The 24024-nt window shown below is 45.6% G+C and overlaps 1 protein-coding gene across 1 annotated transcript in view; it reads right to left on the bottom strand.

The window, feature by feature from the left end:
* LOC137383952 (uncharacterized) overlaps positions 1-23676 on the bottom strand; it is a 33046-nt gene extending 9370 nt beyond the window's left edge. Inside the window, exons 1-5 of the mRNA XM_068057391.1 lie at positions 23548-23676; positions 20629-20940; positions 13622-13945; positions 10974-11094; positions 9564-9652 (exon numbers count right to left, since the gene is read on the bottom strand). Of these exons, the coding sequence (XP_067913492.1) occupies positions 9564-9652; positions 10974-11094; positions 13622-13945; positions 20629-20940; positions 23548-23587 (886 nt within the window). The 5' untranslated portion in view covers positions 23588-23676. The remainder of the gene's footprint in view (positions 1-9563; positions 9653-10973; positions 11095-13621; positions 13946-20628; positions 20941-23547) is intronic.
* Between the last annotated feature and the right edge of the window lie 348 nt (positions 23677-24024).

Raw genomic sequence — 24024 nt, 5'->3', positions numbered from 1 at the left:
CAATTTATCACAGGAAGAAATCAGACCATCTGATTTTAACTCAATCAAATTGCATTTACTTATACAGAGTTAAAATCGGGCCCTCTTAGAGTGTCTATTGTGAGTTGGTGGCAGGGCTATGACAGCAAACAAAATCTCTTCACTCAGCGGGGTCTGTTTGAACAGAGCAGAATAGCAAACAGTCTACAGAGTCTACTTAAAAAGAGTCTCTACGAACTAGGGGAAACAAAATTCATGACCTAAACTAATGCAAACTCCCCAGCAAAATGCAGTCTGCAAGATAGTTATTATGTGCATATAATCAATTCCAGTCACCTACAGCAGTATGGTCTCCAGATATGATTGAAGGGGAAATTATCCAATCATCTGAATGGCTGAGAATAGTGGTGCAGGATTTTATTCTGCCCTTGAAGATGGGAACGGAGACCAGGGGTGGGGAGGCATGGGGGGCTCATAAAATGGCAAGGTGTGCTGTGCCCAACGTCGTCCTGGCCCCCTGGCATTTTGACTGGGGCAGAGGTCCCACTCCAGGCCAATTGAGGCCCTTAAGTGGGACTTAAGGGCATCTTCCTGCCTCCGCTCCAATTTCATGGAAGATGGAGTGCCCTGCCGCTGTGTGGAGACGCCATCAGGTAAAACCTAGCAGTCTCCTAATGAATTGGGGGGGGGTCCCTCCTTAGGGGGCTATCCATGGCCCCCAGAGGGCACCCAGCAACTCCCCCCGCCACTCTCACCAATCTTTCCCTTCCACCCCGTCACCGGGGCCTGCCTGACACAGTTACCTGTGTCCCAGGGTCTCCTCCTTACTTGGCATTGCAGGCCTACTGCAATACCGGCCTTCTGATTGGCCGGCAACTCTGGAGGTGGGACCTCATGCTTTAAATGGATAACGTCCCGGAGAGTGGGCAGTTAATTGGCCGCTACTGTGGAATTTCAAGGGGGGATCTGACGGAGGGCCAAGGCGGCTTCTCCCCTCACATTCTGGCCCACAGCCGGGAACCTGGCCAGCGGAATAAAAGCGACCTGTTGTTTCTCTATGTGCAGCTGGGAGAAATGAGAAAGGTTGTCATCTCAGCAAGCTCAGGAAATGTATCCGCAACGGAAAACCTTGTTGGTCCATGAATAGCATTTGTCTCAGAGAACCATAACTGTTTGTGACAGCTCTTTGCAGGGCCAATTGAAAACGAATGCATTTATTTGCTCTTTAATGCCCTATATCTTCCTTTGCTTCAAATCATTATCTTAATTCCCCTTAAAAAGTCCAGAAGTCTCTCCTGTTCCTTGTAACAAAGCCTTTATATTCTGAATAAAGAAACTTCTCCTAACCTTTTTCCTTGCTCTCCTGGTAAAAATTTTAAATTGATGACCCCTCGTCACTGACTCCCCAATCAGAAGAATTCATTTTTCCCTATTCGCACGATCAGAGTCATTCATAACATAAAAAATCTCTATTAAACAAGAAGCGAAAAGGAAGAAAATATGAGGTAACAAAAAAAAGAGAAAATGCAACAATTTTTTTGTTAACATATTGTTTGTGGGCAGAATTTAATGTGGCCATTTAAGGCTGAAATGGTAGCGTGGGAGGATGGCGAATCACATCAGAATCGTCCACCTGGAAATCTGACGTCCTGATGTCGGTCCCAGATTTTGTCAGCGGTGGGAAAGCACCAAGGCGACATTGCCACCCCGATGTGACGGGAAGCTATTTTAAATTGCTGAGCAACTTTCTTTAAATGCATTTATTTATTTTATTAATTCATGGGATGTGGGCGTCGCTGGCTATGCCAGCATTTATTGCCCATCCCTAATTGCCCTTGAGAAGGTGGTGGTGAGCTGCCTTCTTGAACCACTGCAGTCCATGGGAGGTAGGTGCACCCACTGTGGGTGTTAGGAAGGGAGTTCCAGGATTTTGACCCAGCGACAGTGAAGGAAAGGCGATATAGTTCCAAGTCAGGATGGTGTGTGACGTGGAGGGGAACTTGCAGGTGGTGGTATTCTTATGCATTTGCTGCCCTTGTCCTTCTAGTTGGTATAGATCGCGGATTTGGAAGGCGCTGTCTAAGGAGCCTTGGTGCGTTGCTGCAGTGCATTTTGTAGATGGTACACACTGCTGCCACTGTGCATCGGTTGTGGAGGGAGTGAATGTTTGTGGATGGGGTGCCAGTCAAGCGGGCTGCTCTGTCCTGAATGGTGTCGAGCTTCTTGAGTGCTGTTGGTGCTGCACCCATCCAGACAAGTGGAGAGAATTCCATCACACTCCTGACTTGTGCCTTGTAGATGGTGGACAGGATTTGGGGAGTCAGGAGGTGAGTTACTCGCCGCAGGATTCCTAGCCTCTAACCTGCTCTTGTAGCCACGGTATTTATATGGCTACTCCAGTTCAGTTTCTGGTCAATGGTGACCCCCAGGATGTTGATAGTAGGAGATTCAGCGATGGTAATGCCATTGAATGTCAAGGGGAGATGGTTAGATTATCTCTTGTTGAAGATGATCATTGCCTGGCACTTGTGTGGTGCGAATGTTACTTGCCACTTATCAGCACAAGCCTGGATTTTAAATCTAATTATTCCAGATTTAATGATTGGCCCTTGATTTAGTGAATGGTGGGCGGCACTCACGTGCCTTCGAGTTCCTGACTGTTAAAACCTGGTGGCACTGAAGTGAGAGGCTTTGTTGCAATGACGGGGAGGCAGCCCTGAGCATTGCTGCATAGAGGAAGGTTGGGGGAGGGGTGCAGGTTTGGAGGCCCTTGTCAGACTGTGTTGCTGTGTGCTCTGCAAGGGTTTTTGGGGTCTCAGGGTTGTTACAAGGGGTTTCGGGGTCTCGGGGGCTCTGCTAGGGGTTTTGAGGTCTCCGAAACTCTGCAAGGGGTTTCAGGGTCTTGGAGGCTCTGCAAGCGGGTTTGGAATTTTGGGGGCTCTGCAAGGGGTTTCGGGGTTTTGGGGGCTCTGCAAGGGGGTTCGGATTCTCGGGAACTCTGCAAAGGGGTTTGGAGTTTCGGGGCTCTGCAATGGGGTTTGGCATGTCAAGGTCTCTGCAAGGGTGTTCGGAGTCTCAAGGGTTCCTCAAGGGTTAGTGTGCATTTGGGAGGGCTGTATTGTGTTACCAAACTGCTGTGTGATATGTTTGGTCCCTCATATAGCTGAAAGAGAGGGTCAGCCATCAGCAAGGTTGGGCTCTGAGGGCCATCAGGGACTTCGCTGTGAGAATTACCAAAAGCTCAGTTGTCAAGGCGAGGCCATCTCTGCATGGACAGTGATCTGCAGGCCCACAGGTCACCTGGCATTGGTCTCATAAATGCTGAATATTTGGACCCCTTGGCATGATGCGGCGCCTCCGATGGACCAGCCAGCCACCTTCATCAGGAAGAGCTTCCATTCAATCATTGGTCAACTGGTCTGTGACCACCAAAAGCATTTCCTGCATGTGTGTGTCCACTTCCCGGGAAGCAGCCATGATGCCTACATACTTTGACAATCCCCGGTGGCACAGATTTTCAATCCCCCTGCTCGCCTTCAAGATGAATTCTCGGGGACAAGGGCTACCCATTGAAGACTTGGCTTCTTACGCCTGTATGAAACCCTTGCAATGCAGTAGAGGAGAGATACAACACTTGCCACAGCCCCACCTGAGCAACCATCGAGCAAGCCATTGAGTTGCTGACAATGAGATTCTGCTGCCTCGTTTGATCCAGTGGAGCCCTGCAGTATGCCCCAGCGAGGGTCTCATGTATCGTTGTGGTCAGCTGTGCTCTGCACAATCTAGTACTGCAGAGGGGGGAGGCCTTGAAATACGATGAGATGCCTGAGTGACACTCCTCCACCAACGAGGAGGATGCAGAGGAGGGAGAGGGGCAAGCAGCAATGGATGGTGAAGACCTTGCACTGAAGGCCAGACAGATTGAGCAATGTGCCAAGGAGGCAAGAAACAAGCTCGTAATCACCTGCTTCCAGCCTCCCTGATGTCCACTCACAGAGAATCCAATAAAGTATGTAGTCTGTCACCTCCTTTTCATTTGTGATGCTTGATTGCGACCAGCTGCATTGTGTGCCAGTGCCCATCTGGTCACATTGGCATTGCACGAAGGGGAAAGGGGGAGGTTAGTAGCTCACACTTAAGGCATAATGGAAAATGCCATTCAGACAATGATTGCCAATGAATTGCACAAAAGACCTTTTAATTAATCACTTCTTTTTTTCTTTTTTCTTTCTTTTTCTTTTGGGCCTCCTTATCTCGAGAGACAATGGATACGCGCCTGGAGGTGGTCAGTGGTTTGTGAAGCAGCGCCTGGAGTGGCTATAAAGGCCAATTCTGGAGTGACAGGCTCTTCCACAGGTGCTGCAGAGAAATTTGTTTGTTGGGGCTGTTGCACAGTTGGCTCTCCCCTTGCGCCTCTGTCTTTTTTCCTGCCAACTACTAAGTCTCTTCGACTCGCCACAATTTAGCCCTGTCTTTATGGCTGCCCGCCAGCTCTGGCGAATGCTGGCAACTGACTCCCACGACTTGTGATCAATGTCACACGATTTCATGTCGCGTTTGCAGACGTCTTTATAACGGAGACATGGACGGCCGGTGGGTCTGATACCAGTGGCGAGCTCGCTGTACAATGTGTCTTTGGGGATCCTGCCATCTTCCATGCGGCTACATTACATATTTCCTACACCCATGAGTCCCCAAGTGTGGTTAGGTGGTCTTAATACATTAGCAAATTCTCCAATGCGGTGTGACCCCTGCGACAGCAGCTGGGCTGGAGGCAGGCTGCTGATCAGGCTGCCCCTTGGCCTGTGATGACTTTGGTAGGCGTCCTCTGGCTGCCTGAGGCCTGGAAGGCCGCGGCTGCCTGAGGGTTTCCTGCACTGGTGCAGGGCTCTCCTCAGGCATCGCAGCTGCTGGAGCTGGGATCACTGGCAGAGGGACTGAGGATCTGGTGTCCCCACTCAGAGCATCCTGAGGGGAGCCCCCAGCTGTGAAGGTCAGCCTCTCTTCCTCCCTTTCAAGGCTCACTTGAACCTCTCTTCTCACCAGAGAAGGTCGAGGAGTGGGAGAAGTCTCCAGGCTGCTGTTCCTTCTCTCGCCTTGCCACTGCTGCATTGAGCGCATGGCCAAGGCGATGATGTACAGGTTTTTGTGCATCTGGAATCTGGCGCTCCATGAGGGTCGCCAACCTCTTGATTGTGCTCACATGCCTGAGATATGTCAGCACTCATGGCATAGATGGAATCCTCCATTGTCTGCTCATGGCTGCGCATGCCCTCTGGCATCTGTTGCTTTACCCCTGTTTGCAATTCCAGCGTGCCCTGTGTTGTTGACACCAGAAGGCTTGTCAGCAGCCTAGGACTCAGCATGGGCCTGGCCACTCACAGTCCTCTGACTGTTGGAGGCTTCGGCTGTCTCAGCCTTTGCCAGCTGCTCGGGCATGTGCGTGGTGCTCTCACCAGCTGTGACCCTGATTCTAAAGCCAAGTAGTTACCCACCGAGGTGAAAGTATCTGCGATGGTGGAAGGTGCAGCAGAGTAATGGGATGGTGCATCCTCTGAGTGGTCCTCCTCCTCAGAGGTAGATGACTGTTCCCTATAGCTGCAGTCTCCTGCGCACACCTACCTGCATGACATGTGTGGGTTAGGCTGTGCAGATCTCGTCATGCCAACTATGTGTGACGTGGGTCTACAAAAGTGATGAGTATGTTGCTGGAAATCAATCCTCACTCTTAAACAGAGGCTCCAGTCTCTTTGTCCAGGATTGCGCGGCCACCCTGGGTCCCCACCAGCTCCAAGGCCACTTCTCCAGCAGTGGTGAGAGGACGCAGATCCGGAGCTTCTCCGCCAGTCCGGGCAGTCTCCCTCCTGTTGTGGGTCTTCTTGTCCTGCAAGAGGAAGGATGGAGATAGTAGAAATTGGCAGAGAGATCAACATGACATTTCTGCTTCTGTCAGCTCCTCATCCCCTTCTGGGGGATCTGATATATCTCATGCCGACACATGCAGTCAGGAGAGTTAATGGGGTGAGTTATGAAGGAAGATGGCCTGTGGCCGAGATGCAGCCATGCATCTGTCAGGATGAGGTAATACCCTAGCCCCTCTGCCATCGCCATGGTAGTGCCACCCTTCCCATGTCGTGCACCCTCCTGCATGATCACATGCAATCCCCAAAAAGGAGAGTGGTATGGAGCACTCACCTGGACAGAATGCAGGAGATCATTGACTCTCTTTCGTCACTGCACCCAGCGCCGGTTGGTGAGCCCACGGCCGCTGACCTCTGCGATCTCCACTCAGGTTTGCTTGGTCAGGCAGGAGGACCTCTTCTTGCCATCACAGGGGAGGAGAACCCTTCCCTTGCAATCTGCAGGAGAATCTGCAGGGAGGCATCACTGAACCATAGTGCCACCCTTCGTCTTCCCTCGGCCATCCTGTGCAGTCCTCCTCAGGGGTTGGCGTGGGGGTGGAATACAGGAACCGGTCATGCCAAGTTTAAAGCTGCACAAAGCTGCTGATGACTCTAAAGCAGGAGTGAATGCGGGGCTGGCAGGCTTTTAAATATGGTGCCAGCACCTGCATCAGAGTCATCTGACGTCGTAATCAGTGACCTGTCTCCCGCCCCCACCACATGGTTTGTTGGGGGCGGGGCCTACATCGCCACCGTGCAAAATGGTCGCCCGTCACGTGATTGTGGTGGCCATGCCGCCCATATGATGGACTGGAATGGCACCCATTTTCGGGCCCGCAATCAGGACGGGTGGCCGTCTCATTAAATTCAGCCTATGTATGCGCAAGGATGACTGTAAATTTGTGTGATTATCGTGATAACATTAAGACCATATTTAATAAATCAACACATTTAAACAACTGTCTCCTAATGATAGAGTTAGGGGATAGTTTCTACTAGAATTCAGGTAATCCTGTGCTCTTTCTGGAAGTGAAGAGTTGTGAAACACGGTCAAGTGGACAAACCTCCTGTTATTGCACCATCTGCAATGAGATGCAACACTGTTTACACACCCTCTTCCTCTCAAGTCTACAAATGCTTCAAAATGAATGACCTTAAATTTAAAAAAAAATCATAGTAACACGAGCTGGATTTTATCTCGGCGACAGGGGTCTTGGTCACCAGCAAACACACTGCCATTAATTGCCCACTTAAGGGCCTCAGTTGACGGCAGGGTGGAAGGCCGTCCATGGGCCTTCCCGCCCAATTTAATTTGGGTGGAGGCAGGAAGGTGACGGGGTTGCTCCCCCCGCCACCATTCCGCCCGATTATGCACTCTCCCACCTCCAAAGTCACCGCAGGGGAGAGCATAAAATTCTCCCGAGTGGGTGAAAAATTATAAGATTGTGGTTTTAAATCAGACATTATAAACCTTTGTAGTGCTGCCTCTGCTCAAATTAACTTGTTGGAACATCCCAGCCAGCACATGTCATATTTAGGGCTCAGTCTTTGGGATTTCACATCTGGATTTAGCTTCAGATTACTGCCATACAAAGCTTTTTTTTCCACAGTTGTTATCACAGGGAAAATTTTTTGATCTGCAAGTTTTTTTTGTAAGAATGCTCAGGATGCTCTTAGCAAATTCATGCTGGCTTGATTTTAAGGCAGTCATTCACCCATTCCATTCTGCTGACAGGAATTTGATTAATATACTGCATGCACTCATACAGTTGCATTGTCACTAATGAAAGCAGGCACTTTATTGAAATCTGCACGGTATTTTGAAACGGTTTTTATTATCATTTGGGAAACTGCTGTAATTAACAGCACAGCTTCTATGTGGACACAGTTTGTGAGCACTGTTGTGAGCTTTCCTGACTGTACATCTTCGGCCTTACCAGACATAAAATCAAACAAAACATGCAGCACATAGTTGCATTGTGCATTGATGGACTCATCACAAATAATTGCAAAAGGCTCACATGCCTCCTCACAATCTGAGACTTCATCTCCTCACAAAGTGTCGCGAAAACCTTTGGTCGGTAGACCTGTCATCATTAATTTGCGCTTAGCAAGCAGCCACAATTTTGCGCATTACATTGAATGAATACCCGCAGCTTTGGGTGATCAAGTTTTTCCAGTGGTATGTTGGCGCTTGTCAAAGCATCTACAAGTTCCATTGTAATCAACTGATGATTTTCTGAGCTCCCTGTCCACTTTGTAAAGTGATCAGCGGGTTTCTTGTGTCAATCAGTAAATACTCGAAGTTCGCAAAATGGCCAATTTCCCAGCGGACCTGAGATTTTATGATCCGTGAAGCAGTTTTCACAGCCGTGAATTTGGTCGGGCCCTATTTACTGAATGATTACTTAACTGAAAGATTTCCTCTCATATGACTAGGGGAAGAATTGGCTACTTCTTACGTGGATCAATATTACGAAGAGAAGCTAAACAGAATTAGATTTTATTCTTATTACCAGTCCCACAGAGAATCTAGAAACTGCTTTAGTAAACATTCCAATATTGGACATCTGATTCCCTAGTAAGTTCTCTTGAGGAAATATCGGTCCTGTATTTGACTGCAACTTATTACAATTTGGGTCAAATTAGAGAAATTTAGCTCACCACCACCTTCTCAAGGGAAATTAGGGATGGGCAATAAATGCTGGCCTAGCCAACGACACCTACATTCCATGAACAAATTAAAATAAATGCTGGGCCATGAGGTTACAGATTGTGATTGAGTACAATTCTGCTGCTGCTGGTAGCCCACAGCGCCTCATGGATGCCCAGTTTTGCATTGCTAGATCTGTTCAAAGTCTATCCCATTTAGCACGATGGTAGTATCACACAACACAATGGAGGGTATCCTCAATGTGAAGACGGGACTTCGTCTCCACAAGGACTGTGCGGAGGTCACTCCTATCAATGCTGTCATGGACAGATGTATCTGTGACAGGCAGATTGGTGAGGACGAGGTCAAGTATGTTTTCCCTCTTGTTGGTTCCCTCACCACCTGCCACAAACCCAGTCTAGTAGCTATGTTCTTTAGGACTTGGCTAGCTTGGTCAGTAGTGGTGCGACCGAGCCACTGTTGGTGATGGACATTGAAGTTCCCCACCCAGAGTACATTCTGTGCCCTCACCATCCCCAGTGCTTCCTCCAAGTGGAGTTCAACATGGAGGAGTATTGATTCATCAGCTGTGGGGGGTGGGGGGTGGGGCGGTAGGTGGTAATCAGCAGGAGGTTTCCTTGCCCATGTTTGACCTGATGCCATGAGACCTCATAGGGTCCAGAGTTGAGGACTCCCAGGGCAACTCCCTCCCAACTGTATACCGCTGTGCCACCACCTCTGCTGGGCCTGTCCTGCCGGTGGGACAGGACATACCCAGGGATGGTGATGGCGGTGTCTGGGACATTGTCTAATGTCTTGTTGAATTTTACTTCCACCAGAGTTCAGGAAAATATTTGCTGTTACCTCACAACCCGAACAACTTAATTATTCTTCCGTTTTTGATATATGTAGATGAGAACGTACAGAATCTTACAATTGTAGGTGTTGAGTACAATAAACTCTGTTCTCTTCATATTCTTCCGCAAGCTATTGATGTATAATGAAATGATTAAAGAAAACAAACTCACCTTTTTTGAATTGCCTCAGGTACAAAAGTAGAGAAACAGCGAACACAACAAGAAAGACCGCCAGCACACCAAGCACAATGTAAAGCAGGCTGTGACAGAGAACAGGAAAGGGTCAGTGCTGGTTCACAATATAATTCTTGGCTATTTGTTTAAAGAAAGTTTTACATTTATACAGTGCCTTTCACGATCTCAGGATGGCCCAAAGCACTTTATAGACAATGGCCAGAATTTTACGCCCCCCAAAAGAACGGGCTGGTGGCAGGGGTGGGGGGATGGGTGGAAGAGGGGGTAGGAGCGTAAAACGGAGTGGAAGGCTGGGGGGCCCTTCCCGACCTGCCTCTGCCTTTGCTGCCAATTTACACAGGGTGGCAGCGGTGAGAAATGGCCCCAAGGCCAATTAACTGCCACTTAAGGGCCTCCACCTGCGGCCATTGGGATTTTATATTTGACTGGCGAGTGGCTGAGGTCTCAAAACCTGCCTGATAAAACTAGGCGGCCTGATTGGGCATCCTGTGCCCCGACCCAACCCCAATCCACAACACGCCCCCCCACACCTCCTAACCGACCCCACTTGCCTCACCGGGGCTCTGACTGATTGCCCCCGATGAGGCCCCAAAAACTTACCTTTTTTCCAGGGCCGTCCTTCATCATCATCCTGCAGTTGGGTGTAGTCCCAGCAGCACCACTGCAAGTGGTGGCCATTGTTGGCACTACACCCCGCTGATTGGCTGGCAGCTCCATTAGGGAGGACTTCCTGCCTCAAGGATGGGTCTGGGACTCTAAAATCCAGTCTGGATCCCCGGGCCCAGAGGAGGCAGGATCGTCACTGACTTTCTGATGGGTTGGTGGACGGGTCCCCACCCCCACCCCCCCGCTCATTGTAAAATCTGCCCAATGAAGCAATTTTGAAATGTAGTTACTTTTGTAATGTAGGAAACATGGGTGCTAATTTACACACAGCAAGGTCCCAGAAATAAAGAAGTGATAATGACAAGATAATCTGCTTTATTTAGTGGTGTTAGTTAAGGGATAAATATTGGCCAAGCCTCCAGGGAGAACTGCACTGCTCACCTTCGAATATTGATAAGGTAAGTTTGACAGTTACAACCCATCTCCCACCACAAGATTAGGATTGGGGTGAAATAATCATGGTGAATAGTAACCATCTGATGAGTGGCAAAGTGGAGGTGCTCACTTCTTGTTCTTATCTGCCACCAACCAAAATAGCACCTTTGTTAAGAAGCTAACACAACAGCATAATGTAAACCCAGCCACCATTTCCATTCTGATGAGCTACATTGCAAAATAATAAATGATTTTCACTCCTTATGCCAAAATTGTTAAAGAACATTGTTAATCCCCCACATGGAAGGTGTGCCAATCAAAACACAAGCAATGAGAACATTGTACCTTTTATCAGGTTTTAATTTTGATGATTGGTTCCGATAATCAGTGGAAATTATATTTGTGCTTGTAGAATGTGTAGTTGTTGGTGATACAGTTGAAGAAACTTCACAAAAATATTCCAGTCCTATTGAAACAAGGGAATAACATTCAGATTCATCTTATTTTCACATGTAGTCAACCAAGAGAGCACCATTGAAAGAAAGACTTGCATTTAGATAGTGCCTTTCCCAACCATCGGACGTCTCAAAACACTTTGCAGACAATGAAGTACTTTTTGAAGTGTAGTCACTGTTGTAATGCAGGAAACATTGTCAAATGGAACTTCATTACTTGAGGAAAAGCCTGGTTAATATAATGAATTTGGATGGTTTATTTCTGTGTAATTTCCCCTCTCTCTGATCGCAAGGAGAGAGGCTGCTGACACCTGGCAATGACTTGTTTTTACTGATAATTTCTATTTCTTTCCCATACCTGACAGTTACTATCAGAGTTACTATTGGGGCAATTAAAGGGCTCGGGTTGGTGAGACCACAATCCAGATATCCCCTTTTTTGCCCTGTGCAAACGCAAATGAAAGCTCCAGGCAAAGAGCTGGCCCCTGCCAACACCAGAAAATGTATTATTGGGGACCCAGCACACGATTCTGCCCTGGAGTGATGTGGAAAAAGAATGTCATCAGGAAATATCAGACCAGGAATTACTGCTGCAGATATTAGTGGCCAAGCAGTTAATATTTGTATGACATTTCTCTGTTGAAAGAATGTTTCTGTTAAAATAATAGACGGATGAACATCACATGATCATACTAAACAGTCACCTGCTAATATTAATCTGGTCATTTCCTGTCTCTTGGGGTCAGTTTTCTGAGTTTGCTGTAGTGACTGGAAACCTCACCCACCAGCAGTGGATATTGTGATATCCTGCCAGTGATTTTCTGTCCATTACTTATAATGATCTGCATTGCTGGTGGGCGAGGCACCCCACCTCCAGTGAGTGCTCAGATAATTAGCTCAGGTACGTTTTAATAAATAATTTGTTGCAAAGGGTAAGAAATAATCTGCATTGATGCAGCACCTTTCACAACCTCAGGATATCCCAAAGTGCTTCACGGACTATGAAGTAGTTATTTGAAGTGTAGCCATGGTTGTGTTGTAGGAAAACATGGAAGCTAATTTGCACACAGTAAAATCCCACAAACAGAAACAAGATAAATCACTAGATAATCTGTTTTCTAGTAACATTAGTTGAGGGACAAATGCTTGCCAGGACACCAAGAGAACTTCCCTATTCTTCCTTGGACTGTGCCGTGGGATCTGTTCCATCTATCTGACTGGGGTGGGTGATAGATGGATGCTCAGTTTAACGTGTTATCTAGCCAACAGCATAGCACAATCTTAATACTGGGCAGTGGTTTCTGGCTGATTTATAACTCTGCAGGGTGATTTGGATCCACAAGCTGATCGCATCAGAGCATAATGCTACAGAATGAGCCACTGCTGACACTGACATTTCAAATGCAGTTTACAATTTCTACCTGCAATTGACAGTCTTCTTCTCTGACATCTCAAGAAAGTAACCACATTAGCACATGGCCAGTGTCAGTATTTGTGTATGTAATTTATATGTACTATCGCTCAGGAGAAACTCCATTTCTGTTTGCTGACCATTTTGATGTTTCTCAGCGCAACCAATGGTGAACATGCTGTTTCCACTTTGCAGAAAATTAAACCACTAGATTCAAATAGGCCAAGATCCTTCTTAATTCAGAAAAGGATCGTTGTTTTATGGTGACTGAGTAAATCACTTTTTAGTAGATGGAGTTCTAAGATTTTGTCTGACAATTTGGAATGATAGAATTTTACAGCAGAGAAGGAGGAAATTCACTCTTGTGCTGACTCTCTGAAAGAACTCCCCACTTAGTCCCATTGTCTTGTACTGTCCCCACATCCTCCTAAATTTGCTTCTTTTCCCTTCCCTTTTAAAAGCCATTATTGATTCTGTTTCTGACACTTATTTGAGCCAGCATTCCATGTCCTGGCAACCATTTACATCAATAGAATTCCATTAACTTCTTCCCTGGTCCTTTTGGTGATGATGTTAAATTTATGCCCTTCAGTTGCTCCCTCACTGACGAGTGGAAGGAATTAATCCGAATTTACCTGATCAAAGCCTCTAATACTTTTTAATATCTCCAGCATATCACTTAACATCTGTTCTGATGTTTCTCACCTCATAACTAAAATCTCACCTCAGGTTTCATTTTAGTTCAACTCTTCAACACTCCATCCCTGACATTCTTCCTAAACCAGAACGCAACAGTTGGAGGTTGCATTTCACAGTTCCATCTGCTAGAAACAGGCATATTGGTTTATGAAGATTCAGTCAAACAAATTCCATTTTAATTTCATGGAATTACTGTAGTTTCTGCAATATTTATGTATGGTTTGGCAGTATTTTATGATCCCATCCATTTTCCTTAAAAAAATGCAGATCTGTGTCCTTGTTCATAACTGCAGAGGGACCAAATAGAGTGAATTTGCCCAGTTGAAGTTTCTTAGAGTGATTGAAGGAATTTAACCAGTGACAAGTTTGGATAGACATTATTTTTTAAAAAATCAGTTACCACATTGTTTGTTTAAACCAACACTTACCAATGCTGTCGATTTGTATCACATAACTGCAGCTCTCCCCCGATCTGTTGATGTCTGACACATTAACCATTTCACTGGATTTTTCTCCCTGATTATTCGAGGCTGTGCAGTAATATTGATGATGTTGCTGAGTGAAGGATTGACAATGTAGATCAAGTTTACTGGAGTCAGAGATCTTTGAATCTTCAGACGGGATCTTTTCATACCATGTGTACTGAATGGGAAGGGATCCCTGGACAGACTTGCAGGAGACGGACACTGAACCCCCGGAACATGAGACATTTGGTGGTGATAAAAATCTAAGGTCAGGAACAGACACGGATTCTGCGGGAAAGAAACGAACATTCAGATACTGACTGAACATCTAAAAATCAAATACTCTCCAATTATCAGCACTTCTGTATCTCAGCCAGGGTCCGCCATGTTGGAATCTCACCAGCACATCTACCTCTCCATATCTCTCCATCCGCCCAGTAGCCTCAACTACCATGTTTACCCTTGTATCAGAACATAGCAGGGCTGCAGATCAGGACAGCAGCAATGATACTGAGGATGTGTCAATATGAAAATCAGGGTAACAATTTCTCTCAGTGGCAGGTAACCAGCCTCTAATGCTGATTAATTGTTTGACTCTCAAATGTGAACCAGTTGGTGAGAGTCATAAACACAGCAGAAAATGATGGCAAAAAATTACCAGATATCTTTTAGAAGTTTTGTGGATTTAGATCGGAAGTGTAATTGTGATTGGTTCCAGTTATCTGCAACTGAAAAGTGATCCTCTGGCCTGAAATTTATAAGGCAGAGAGGGAGTGCATGTTTGCCCGGGAAGCTCAGAAATGCTGTGGAAGATGGAGGTTGTGCGAATTTAATGACAGGATCTTATTCGAGCATTTTACTCTGTTTCCTGCCCGGCAGTGGACCAAATTAGAAATCTGGCTGCTCAGTGCATGGCAGTGAGGAGGGAGGGAGATATCACAGCTGGGGGGAGTGGATGTTGGTCAATGGTGAGGGTGTCAATTGATTGTGATGGGAGAGAGATGGCAGGAGACTGTTTGATTGGGTGGCAGGGAGAAGCACTCCAGCTCCTCCTCGCCCACAAGCAGTGCTGGAAATGGATTTTCCTTCTGCAATCAGCAGCTCCTGCCTCCCTTCAGCAGCCCAGTTTCCCGAAACCTGGGAAACACGGCCCACAATCACTAAATTCAAATGGATCCCAAAATCAGAGGAACGGAGCCTCATTTAAATATTATAATCACTGACCGCCCCTCCAGAGCAGGGTACTTGATACCTTGAACCGGCTGTAGTTATAAGAGAACTAAGCAAGTTCACAGCCGGTTGGGTTACACATTGAAACCCTGCACCCGATCCTCTCCTGCCTTTTGGAGATGGGGTGGAGGGAGCTTCCGCTTTTATCTCTGTGTCAAGGGAGTAGCCAAAACACAAAAATGACCAGATCCACCAATATTTTTAAAAAGAGAATTGGTGGGTCTTCACTATTATCATTGACGCAAACTCAGAAACAATTACGTCAAAATTTGCTTGATGGCAGGACAGTCTATCTTTGAATAGTACTGCTTGTGAGCCTGTCCCTAAGCACTTTGCTACTCACACTCCCAGATCTATTGAAAAATAAATAGGTGGTCCGGAAAGTAGCAAAGTGAGTAGACCATTCAGCCCCTTGGCCTGTTCCGCCATTCAATTAGATTATGATTGGTCTGTATCTTAACTCAATGTATTCGCCATGGCCACAGATGAACAACGGCAGTGAAAGTGACCACAACCCTCAAGTATTTTGCCTCAGGATGTTCCAGAGCATGTGACATAAACACATTTTCTCAGTCGGCTGTACACAAATGCAGAAGGCATTGATGGGTTGTTTGTCGGGGCTGACAATTTCACAACTTTGCCTTTGATGATATGGGTTAGAATGAGTGGGTGCTTGGGTTTGTGTCTCTGGCTGGACTCTGACAATTGCACGGCATCATTGGCTGCACACACATGGCAAACCATGCATCCCAAGATTAACCGGGAGTCTTCGTAAACCGCAGGAGCTTCCATTCTATCAATGTACAGCTGGTGTGCAACCACAGGAAAATATTTATGTAGGATTTCCAGAGAGTTGCCATGATGCTTTCATCCTCCGGCAAACCTGACCTTTTTGGACCTACAAGCAGACTGAAGGTGTGGCTGCTAGGAGACATTGCACAGCAGTGGGGATTCGAACTGGAGGAGGAAAAAGGCACAGAGCACACATGGCAGAGAAGGAAATGGAGGAGGAGGAGGAGGGGGAGGAGGGGGAGGATAGTGACGCGAACAAAGCTGCAATCACTCACATCGCTGCCCAGCGTGCCATGGATTCCCTTACAGCTGTAAAATTCAATTAGTTACCACCATTGAACCATTTCAACAACACATCCAATGGTCACTCTCAACACTCTCACACAAACATCAATGCCACTGCCACAAAACAGTCCTACTACCAACTAACCACCCATTGCAAAGCTCCTTTGATTCCCATGAACTCATATCTTCCCATGTGTCAACAAGCAAATGAAAAATCGAGTTACCAACGTAGGAACCAACACGGGAAAGGGGTGCAAAGTAATAAATTTTATCTGATTCTACTAAAGAACAGAAACATAACAATATAACAATTTTTCAAATACCCATGTCCATACCTTTGTGCAACTACGAAGCTTTACTTTTCCTCTTCCTACCATTCTCACCTGGTGCAACCCCTGTGGCTTAAGCAGAGGTAGGGGCAGGCTGCTTAGATCCCTGCTCTGACTGCTGAGATACTCTTGACTGAATTCATCTGCAATTTGTGAGGGCCCCATCAAAGATTGCTCCACCTGCACCTGTGCAGGGGCAGTCTCAGTCATTGGAACAGCAGGCACCATGTTGCATATTGTCTGGAGGTGTGAAGGGCAAGGGATGAGAAGTAGGAATGCTTTGAGTTGTTCCCCATTTCTATGACCCCTTTCAGCATCAACCCTCTCGTGGCCCAGCTGCACTTCACTCCTGCCACTGGAGAGTAGATTGGTGCAGATCCATGACGCGCTGTAAGGCCAAGTGCAAGGTGTCTGTCATCTTATTTCATGCACCAGAGATATTGGCATGGAGAGTCTGCTTGGCTGAGCTCATGGCCTGCATGTACTCATTTGATTGGCATGGATGAAGATATCCTTGCAATGCCCTACAACATACGAATTAGGAGCAGGTGTAGGCCACTCAGCCCTTCGAGCCTGCTCCGCCATTCAATAGGTTCATGGCTGAACTGATTGCTCCACATTTCCACCTACCCCCGATAACCTTCGAACCCCTTGCTTACCAAGAATCTATCTACCTCAGCCTTAAAAATATTCAAAGACTCAATCCACTCGTGCTTGAGTTGGACTCCTCCATTCTCTCTGCAATTGTGGACATTCTGTGTGGAAGATCTGTCAGTACATTACAGATTTTCTGCTGCCCCTCCATGATTATCCTTTTCGTTGAAGGCGTCCGGGGTACACCACCTGTGTCCACCTGAGCAGAGTTTGGAGAGGACTCTGGCCTCTGATGCAGTCTCTTTGTAGCTGAAACTTTTAAAAATTCATTCATGGGATGTGGGTGTCGCTGACTAGGCCAGCATTTATTTCCCAAACCTAATTGCCCTTGAGAAACTTCCATCATTGTTTGCTCTTGCTACTTGTGAAATGTGAGTTACCAGGTGAAAACTCAACAATCTGCCTAATTGGACCCATTGAAGTGTGAGTATTTGTGTTGGTGCATGGTAGGCATGAGTTCTTGATGATGCACCCTCATAAGGAATCAGCTTCTCTGAGGATTCATTGTCCTCAAGGTGGGAATGTTCTCTAATGATTGAACAGCATTGAGTTCTATTCACAACTCCTCAGATAATGAAGCACTCGTGCCCGCATGCAGCAGGTCCTGAACATTCAGGCTCAAGCTGATAAATAAAGTAACATACACCCCACATAAATACCAGGCACTGACCATCTCCAGCAAGAGAAAGTCTAACCACCTCTCCTTGACATTCAATGGCATTACCATCTTTGAATCTTCCACCATTACCATTCTTGGTGGGGGCGGAGTGGTGGGAAACACCATTCCCCACAAAGTTAACTGGACCAGCTATATAAGTACTGTAGCTATAAGCGGGTCATAGGCAGTGTTCTGCGAAAAGTAACTCACCACCTGACTATCCAAAGCCTTTCCACCATCTACAGGACACAAGTCAGGAGTGTGATGGAATACTCTCCACTTGCCTGGATGAGTGCAGCTCCAACAACAATCAAGAAGCTCGACATCATCCAGGACAAAGCAGCCCGCTTGACCAGCACTCCATCAACCACTTTAAACATTCACTCCCATTAATAAGATCCACTGCAAAAACTTGGTGAGGCTTCTTCAACAGCACGTACCAAACCCACGACCTCTAGAAGGACAATAAATTCCTTCATTGACGCTCAGTCAGAATCCTGCAATGCTCTACCTAACAGTACTGTGGGAGTACCATTACTACACAACTGCAGCGGTTCAAGAAGGCGGCTCACCACCACCTTCTCAAGGGCAATTAGGGATGGGCAATAAATGCTGGCCTTGCCAGCAATGCTCCTACCTTTTGAATTAATTACAAAAAGGTCCACTAACTGTTACTGCATGGGAAAAGGCCCAGGTGGAGAAAAAATATAGGAATTGGTACTGACAAGGTAAGAATGTTGCACCTTATCATTTTGAAGATAATCATATTTAACTTACTAGTGAAATAAGATTAACATGACTGAGTCTTGCATGACATATGGGACTATAATATTTAATGCTGTCACTAGGTAGTTGGGAGGTCCCCAACTCCCCATCTCCAATGATGAGGGACATCAAGATGCCACTGATCTCCAAGTGCTTCCTCCTCTGCAGTTGTCATCTGTGAAGTCTATGGAGGACCACATCTGGTTCTATCCCTAGTGTTCGGCGCTCTTGTTTTCTGCACTGGGAGAAAGAACAGAACTGTGAGTGACTCTAATGGCTCCAATGGCATGTGTCAACCCAATGGATGCAGTGCATTTGGTGAGGGTGACTATCGGAGAGAAGAGATAGGATCATACAGGTCAGGGTGAGTACAGGGTAGGATGCATAGATGAGGATGTAAGCAAGTGCACAGAAAGAGAAGGATGGGTGCGTGTGCAACGTAAGTGGGTGCAAGGAGTGATGTGATGGAGTAGGCTTGGCAAGACAAAGTGAGGGAAATGGTTGATGTAAACAACGGGGTGTAGGTAAATGCACTGAATCCAGGAATGTGGCACAATGCTCCTGTGGCTGACCTCCTCGGCCACATGCAGGCCCGGCTTCTATGTTGATTTCTTCCTCCCGCTGCAGGGGAATAGTATCTCTCTCCGACTCTTCACTGCCCCCAGCAGTACATCAAGTCAGGCATTGTTAAACGGGGTGCAGCCTTTGAACGCCCTGAGTCTTTCCTCTGTGGTTGTTGTCGCTGGTCCAATCCTCCCAACAGCTGGTAGAGCCATGGGTGTGGAGTGGTAACCCCTCCACAGGTTTGGTTTTGGCCATGACTGTGGCCTTTCATCCTGGTGGCTCTTCATTGGGGCATGTAGCCTCCTGCTTCGATGGGTCCCAACCCCTAAACCTGCTGCAGGGAAGCCATCTCCAAGGAGCTGCTGGACTCTGTAGTCAGTGGGGAACTGCTCCCAGCATCGCCTATGGAAAATGGCACTTAAGTGGGGCCTTAAGTGGCCTAATTGACTGCCCACCTCCCTGGAGCGGGTTGCTGATTTTGTTCCCAGCCCACCCCGAGAAAGTTCACTGGAGGTGGAAAGGTGTCAGGGAACTGTCTCGATGCAGGTTCCTCATATCTTCTCGGCCACCCCACACCTCCAAATACATCTCCACAGGACCACAAAGATTCCCCCCAATAATTAAAACCTATTACATTTCTGGCTCTGCCAGTTCTGATGAAGGGTCACTGACCTGAAATGTTAACTCTGCTCCTCTCTTCACAGCTGCTGCCTGACCTGCTGAGTATTTCCAGCATTTCTTGTTTTTCTGATTTCTAGCTTCTGTAGTATTTTGCTTTTATTTAGATTCCCCCCAATGTCTCAACAATTGATAAAGAGGCTTCTTTTACCAATAAAAAGATGATCTTGCTTTTCACTTTGGGTTTAGTTTGTTTGTAAAGTTGAAGTCTGTGTATCATCCATCACATTAGGGAGCCTATGAAACCTGTTAAGCTCTGTGGATTGTTTCTACCTGATTATTTTTAGGAATTTATGTCAATAGTAACAACTTGCTGCTCGCTGATTTTGTTATTGTCTATTCATTTTAATCTGAACGCAAACATCTGACAGTGTGTTATTTAATACAGTTCAGAGACAGGAAAATGTGCTGAGCATCCCATGTGATGTCTGCCACAATATCCTGTAGTTAAATTGTTAGTCCCATAATACTTGAAATTCTTGGTCAGAAAGACCAAAGACAGGCCATGAATTGGGTGTGTGTATACCACGAGTTGGATTTCCCGACCTCTACCCGCTCCCTGCCAGACTCTACAATGCAACTGTTCCCACTCGTGAAAGGATCGAGAACAAGAGGGCACAGATTTAAAGAATTTGGTAAGAGAAGCAAAAGTGACATGAAGAAAAACTTTTTCACGCAGGGAGTGGTTAAGGTCTGGAATGCACCGCCTAAGACTGTGGTGGAGGTAGGTTCATTTGAAGTATTCGAAAGGGAATTAGACTGTTATATGAAAAGGAAGAATGTACAGGGTTACGGGGAGAAGGCGAGGGAATGGAACTGAGTGAATTGCTTTCAGCGAGCTGGTGTGGACACGATGGGCCAAATGGCCTCCTTCTGCAGTGCAACATTTCTGTGATCCTGTGATTCAGTGCACTGCTGCGGAGCCTCGGGATATTGGAGCTGTCAATTTTCCTCCTACATAAAGCATTGATAAGACATTTCAATAGAGAGCAATAAAGTTAATCACAGAAATGTACCGTAAGATATTTGTAGCTCTACAGCAAACATTGGATCAAAGCTCCAATTTTCAATACCACAGCTGTACTTTCCTGCATCTTCTGAGCGAAGATCCTTCATTGTAACAATAAATATTCCTTGTTTCTTGTTATCTGTGATTGATATTCTTTCATGTTGCCCATTTGATTTGACTAAAACTGAACACTGTCGAGTCCAGCCATGACACCAATATTTCATGGATGACTGGTACGATGCCCCATAGTGACAATCTATTGTGATCGCTCTTCCCACAATTCCTGTTACTTTCTTTTTTGCCCACAATGCACCTGAAACTGAGGAGACAACATTTCAGAAACTGAACAGGAAATAACTGCTTATTACAAACAAATACATTTTAATAAGAGTTACCATTGGGGACAGAGGAATCTCTCCACTCTATCTATTAATGCATGAATTCCTTCTAGTTTGTGCAGAAAGAAAACATTAACTAGTGCCTTATCGGAGCCTCAGGATGAGACAAAGGACTTCACAGCCAATCATTTACTTTTGAAGTACAGTCACTATTGTTATTGTGTCAGCTGTGGCTCAGTGTCAGCAGTCTTGCCTCTGAGCTAGTGAATTGTGCATTCAAGTCCCACTTCAAAGACCTGAGAATAAAATATATTCCAGTGTAGTACTGAGGGAGTACTGCACTGTTGGAGGTGTTTTCTTACAGATGAGATATTAAATGCTGACCCCATTCTACCTCTCTGGTAGTTGTAAATATTCCCATGGTGTTATTTTGAAGAAGAGCAGGTGTATTCTCCCTCCAGTTTTGATGAAAGGTCACAGTCCTGAAACATTAACTTTGCTTCTCTCTCCACAGATACTGCCAGACTTGCTGAGTATTATTCAGCACATTTCATTTTTATTTCAGATTTCCAGCATCTGCCAGTATTTTGCTTTTATTCTCCCTCGTGTCCTGGCTAACATTTATATCTCAACCAACTAGAATCATAGTACGTGATCATCATCATATTGCTGTTTGTGGGAGCTTGCTGTGCGCAAATTGTCTGATGTGTTTCCTATGTTAAAACAGAGGCAATAGTTCAGTTGAGTAATTGGCTGCAAAGAGCTTTAGGATGTCCTGTGGTTACGAAAGGTGCTAAACAATGCAAGTTCTTCTTTCTAACAGTAACAACTTGAATTTGAAATTCTTCTCCAAATCATTCAGCACCTTGGGGATAGTCAAATCAATTTCCATCCTCTTAACTTTATTGGCTGCAACATGTACTGCAGCAGGATTTGGAGACTGAAGGTGAACATGGTTCATGCAGCCAAGGACAGAGAAAGGAAGAGGATTGGAGTTTCAGCAAGGGAAGATTCAGGAACTTGGAGATAGATCAACGAGGGTAGTAAAGACAGGATTATTCCCAGTGTACCATGGTCGTCAGTTGCAAATGGTAAGATAAGGGAAGTAATTCTCTGGCTGGAGAGATAGTTCAGAAGAAAAGGGTTTGGATTCCTGGCACATTGGGGCCAGTTCGGAGGAGAAGCAGCTTGTAGAGGATGGGAGCACATTATTTGAACAGTTATTAGACCAATGGCCTTGCTGGGAGAGGAACTCGTGCTGTGGGGAAATAGTTTACACTAAAATGACAGGATAGAGATTAAAAACAAGGTGAAGAGGCACAGAGAAGAGCAGAAATGGATAAGGATATAGGAAAGATTAAACGGGGAAATGGGGAGATAAGAGAAATCAGATGAGAAAGGGGAAGGATTGAAAAGAGGAAGATTGCCAAACAGATAGAGACATACATCAGTCGAATGTACAGAAGTACATAACATATTCTGTGTAAAATTGATAAGTTAGAGGCACAAATTTTTATGGGGAGGTTTGATGAAATAGAATTAACAGAGTTGTGGCTCAGAGTAGGGTGGGACTAGGATTTTAATATTGTTGGCTCCAAAATAGATTCATCACAAATGCAGGAGATGGCAGTATTAGTGAAAAATTCCATTGCAGCATAATATCATAAGTTAATGTGGGACTGGAGTGAAAAGCTAAATTTACTTGGTTGAAGTTAAAAATGGGAAGAAAACGGTCACTTATTGGATATAGACCAACCGCCTACCAGTGAGGAATAGTATCACTGATAGAGCCTCATGAAACAATAAATCATTAGCTATACTTTAAATGACAGAAACAATTGCAAACTCGAGGCTTGTTCTGTTTGAGGGATTATTACCACTGCAGTCTTCAATGTATATTGGACATCAGACTGCATTAAAAAAATCGCTCGTTACAGATTAAAACGGGCTGCCTTTGCGTTTTGATTAAGTTACTTGTGGAGCTAAATTGTGGGCTAAATTGTGGCGAGTCGAAGAGACTTAGTAGTTGGCAGGAAAAAAGACAGAGGCGCAAGGGGAGAGCCAACTGTGCAACAGCCCCAACAAACAAATTTCTCTGCAGCACCTGTGGAAGAGCCTGTCACTCCAGAATTGGCCTTTATAGCCACTCCAGGCGCTGCTTCACAAACCACTGACCACCTCCAGGCGCGTATCCATTGTCTCTCGAGATAAGGAGGCCCAAAAGAAGTCTTCAATGTATATTGGACATCAGACTGCATTAAAAAAATCGCTCGTTACAGATTAAAACGGGCTGCCTTTGCGTTTTGATTAAGTTACTTGTGGAGCTTTTTCAAAAAAATTAAATGGGCCTTTTATTTTTCATTCACAATTAATGATGCAGTTTAGCATTATTTGGTAAATATTTTTGTGGTACAATAGTATAATCAAAAAGAGATGCAAGACTCACACAAATATTATGGATTTATTTTTGCTGAGTATTTTGTGCCTTTACATGTCTCCAAGTATTTAAACATCTTCACTGTATAAACCGTACACTAGACAGAAACAAACACCGATTATCTGAAGATCCAGCTCTGACTGTTACTCACCGGGCAGGGAACAAATGAGAAGAATCGGAATCCACATCATTTTATTCACAAAGATCAGATCAGCACTTGCTGTCGGTCACCCAGCTCTTCGATCTCACATGGAAATAAATATCCAATATAATAGTACAAGGAATTTAAATGAGGAAGAAGATAGCAGGAAGCCAGGTCATGACAACACAGTAAGCCAGGCGATGTAATCTGGCCCCTAAGAACTTGAAATACTGTCAGTTATATTTAACAAACAGAACTTAACTAATTTTCATCAAAGATAGAAAATCATGAAAACAGGACTGTTAAAATGTTAGCAGGAATGGGTGATGGTGACCCAAACAAGGTTTAGCGCTGAATTGAAGTGAGTTAGAACAGGGCCACCTCCGTATTATAAAAATTCCACAGTCCCCCATAACACATGTATATCTTCTGTGCAAAAAATAATTATACAATAAAACATATGTATTTATTAATATTGTGGTTTTA

Source organism: Heterodontus francisci, chromosome 25, assembly GCF_036365525.1.
Source record: "Heterodontus francisci isolate sHetFra1 chromosome 25, sHetFra1.hap1, whole genome shotgun sequence".
Lineage (NCBI taxonomy): Eukaryota > Metazoa > Chordata > Chondrichthyes > Heterodontiformes > Heterodontidae > Heterodontus > Heterodontus francisci.
Note: the sequence above shows the minus strand (reverse complement) of the source record. Positions and strands in the feature narration are given on the sequence as shown.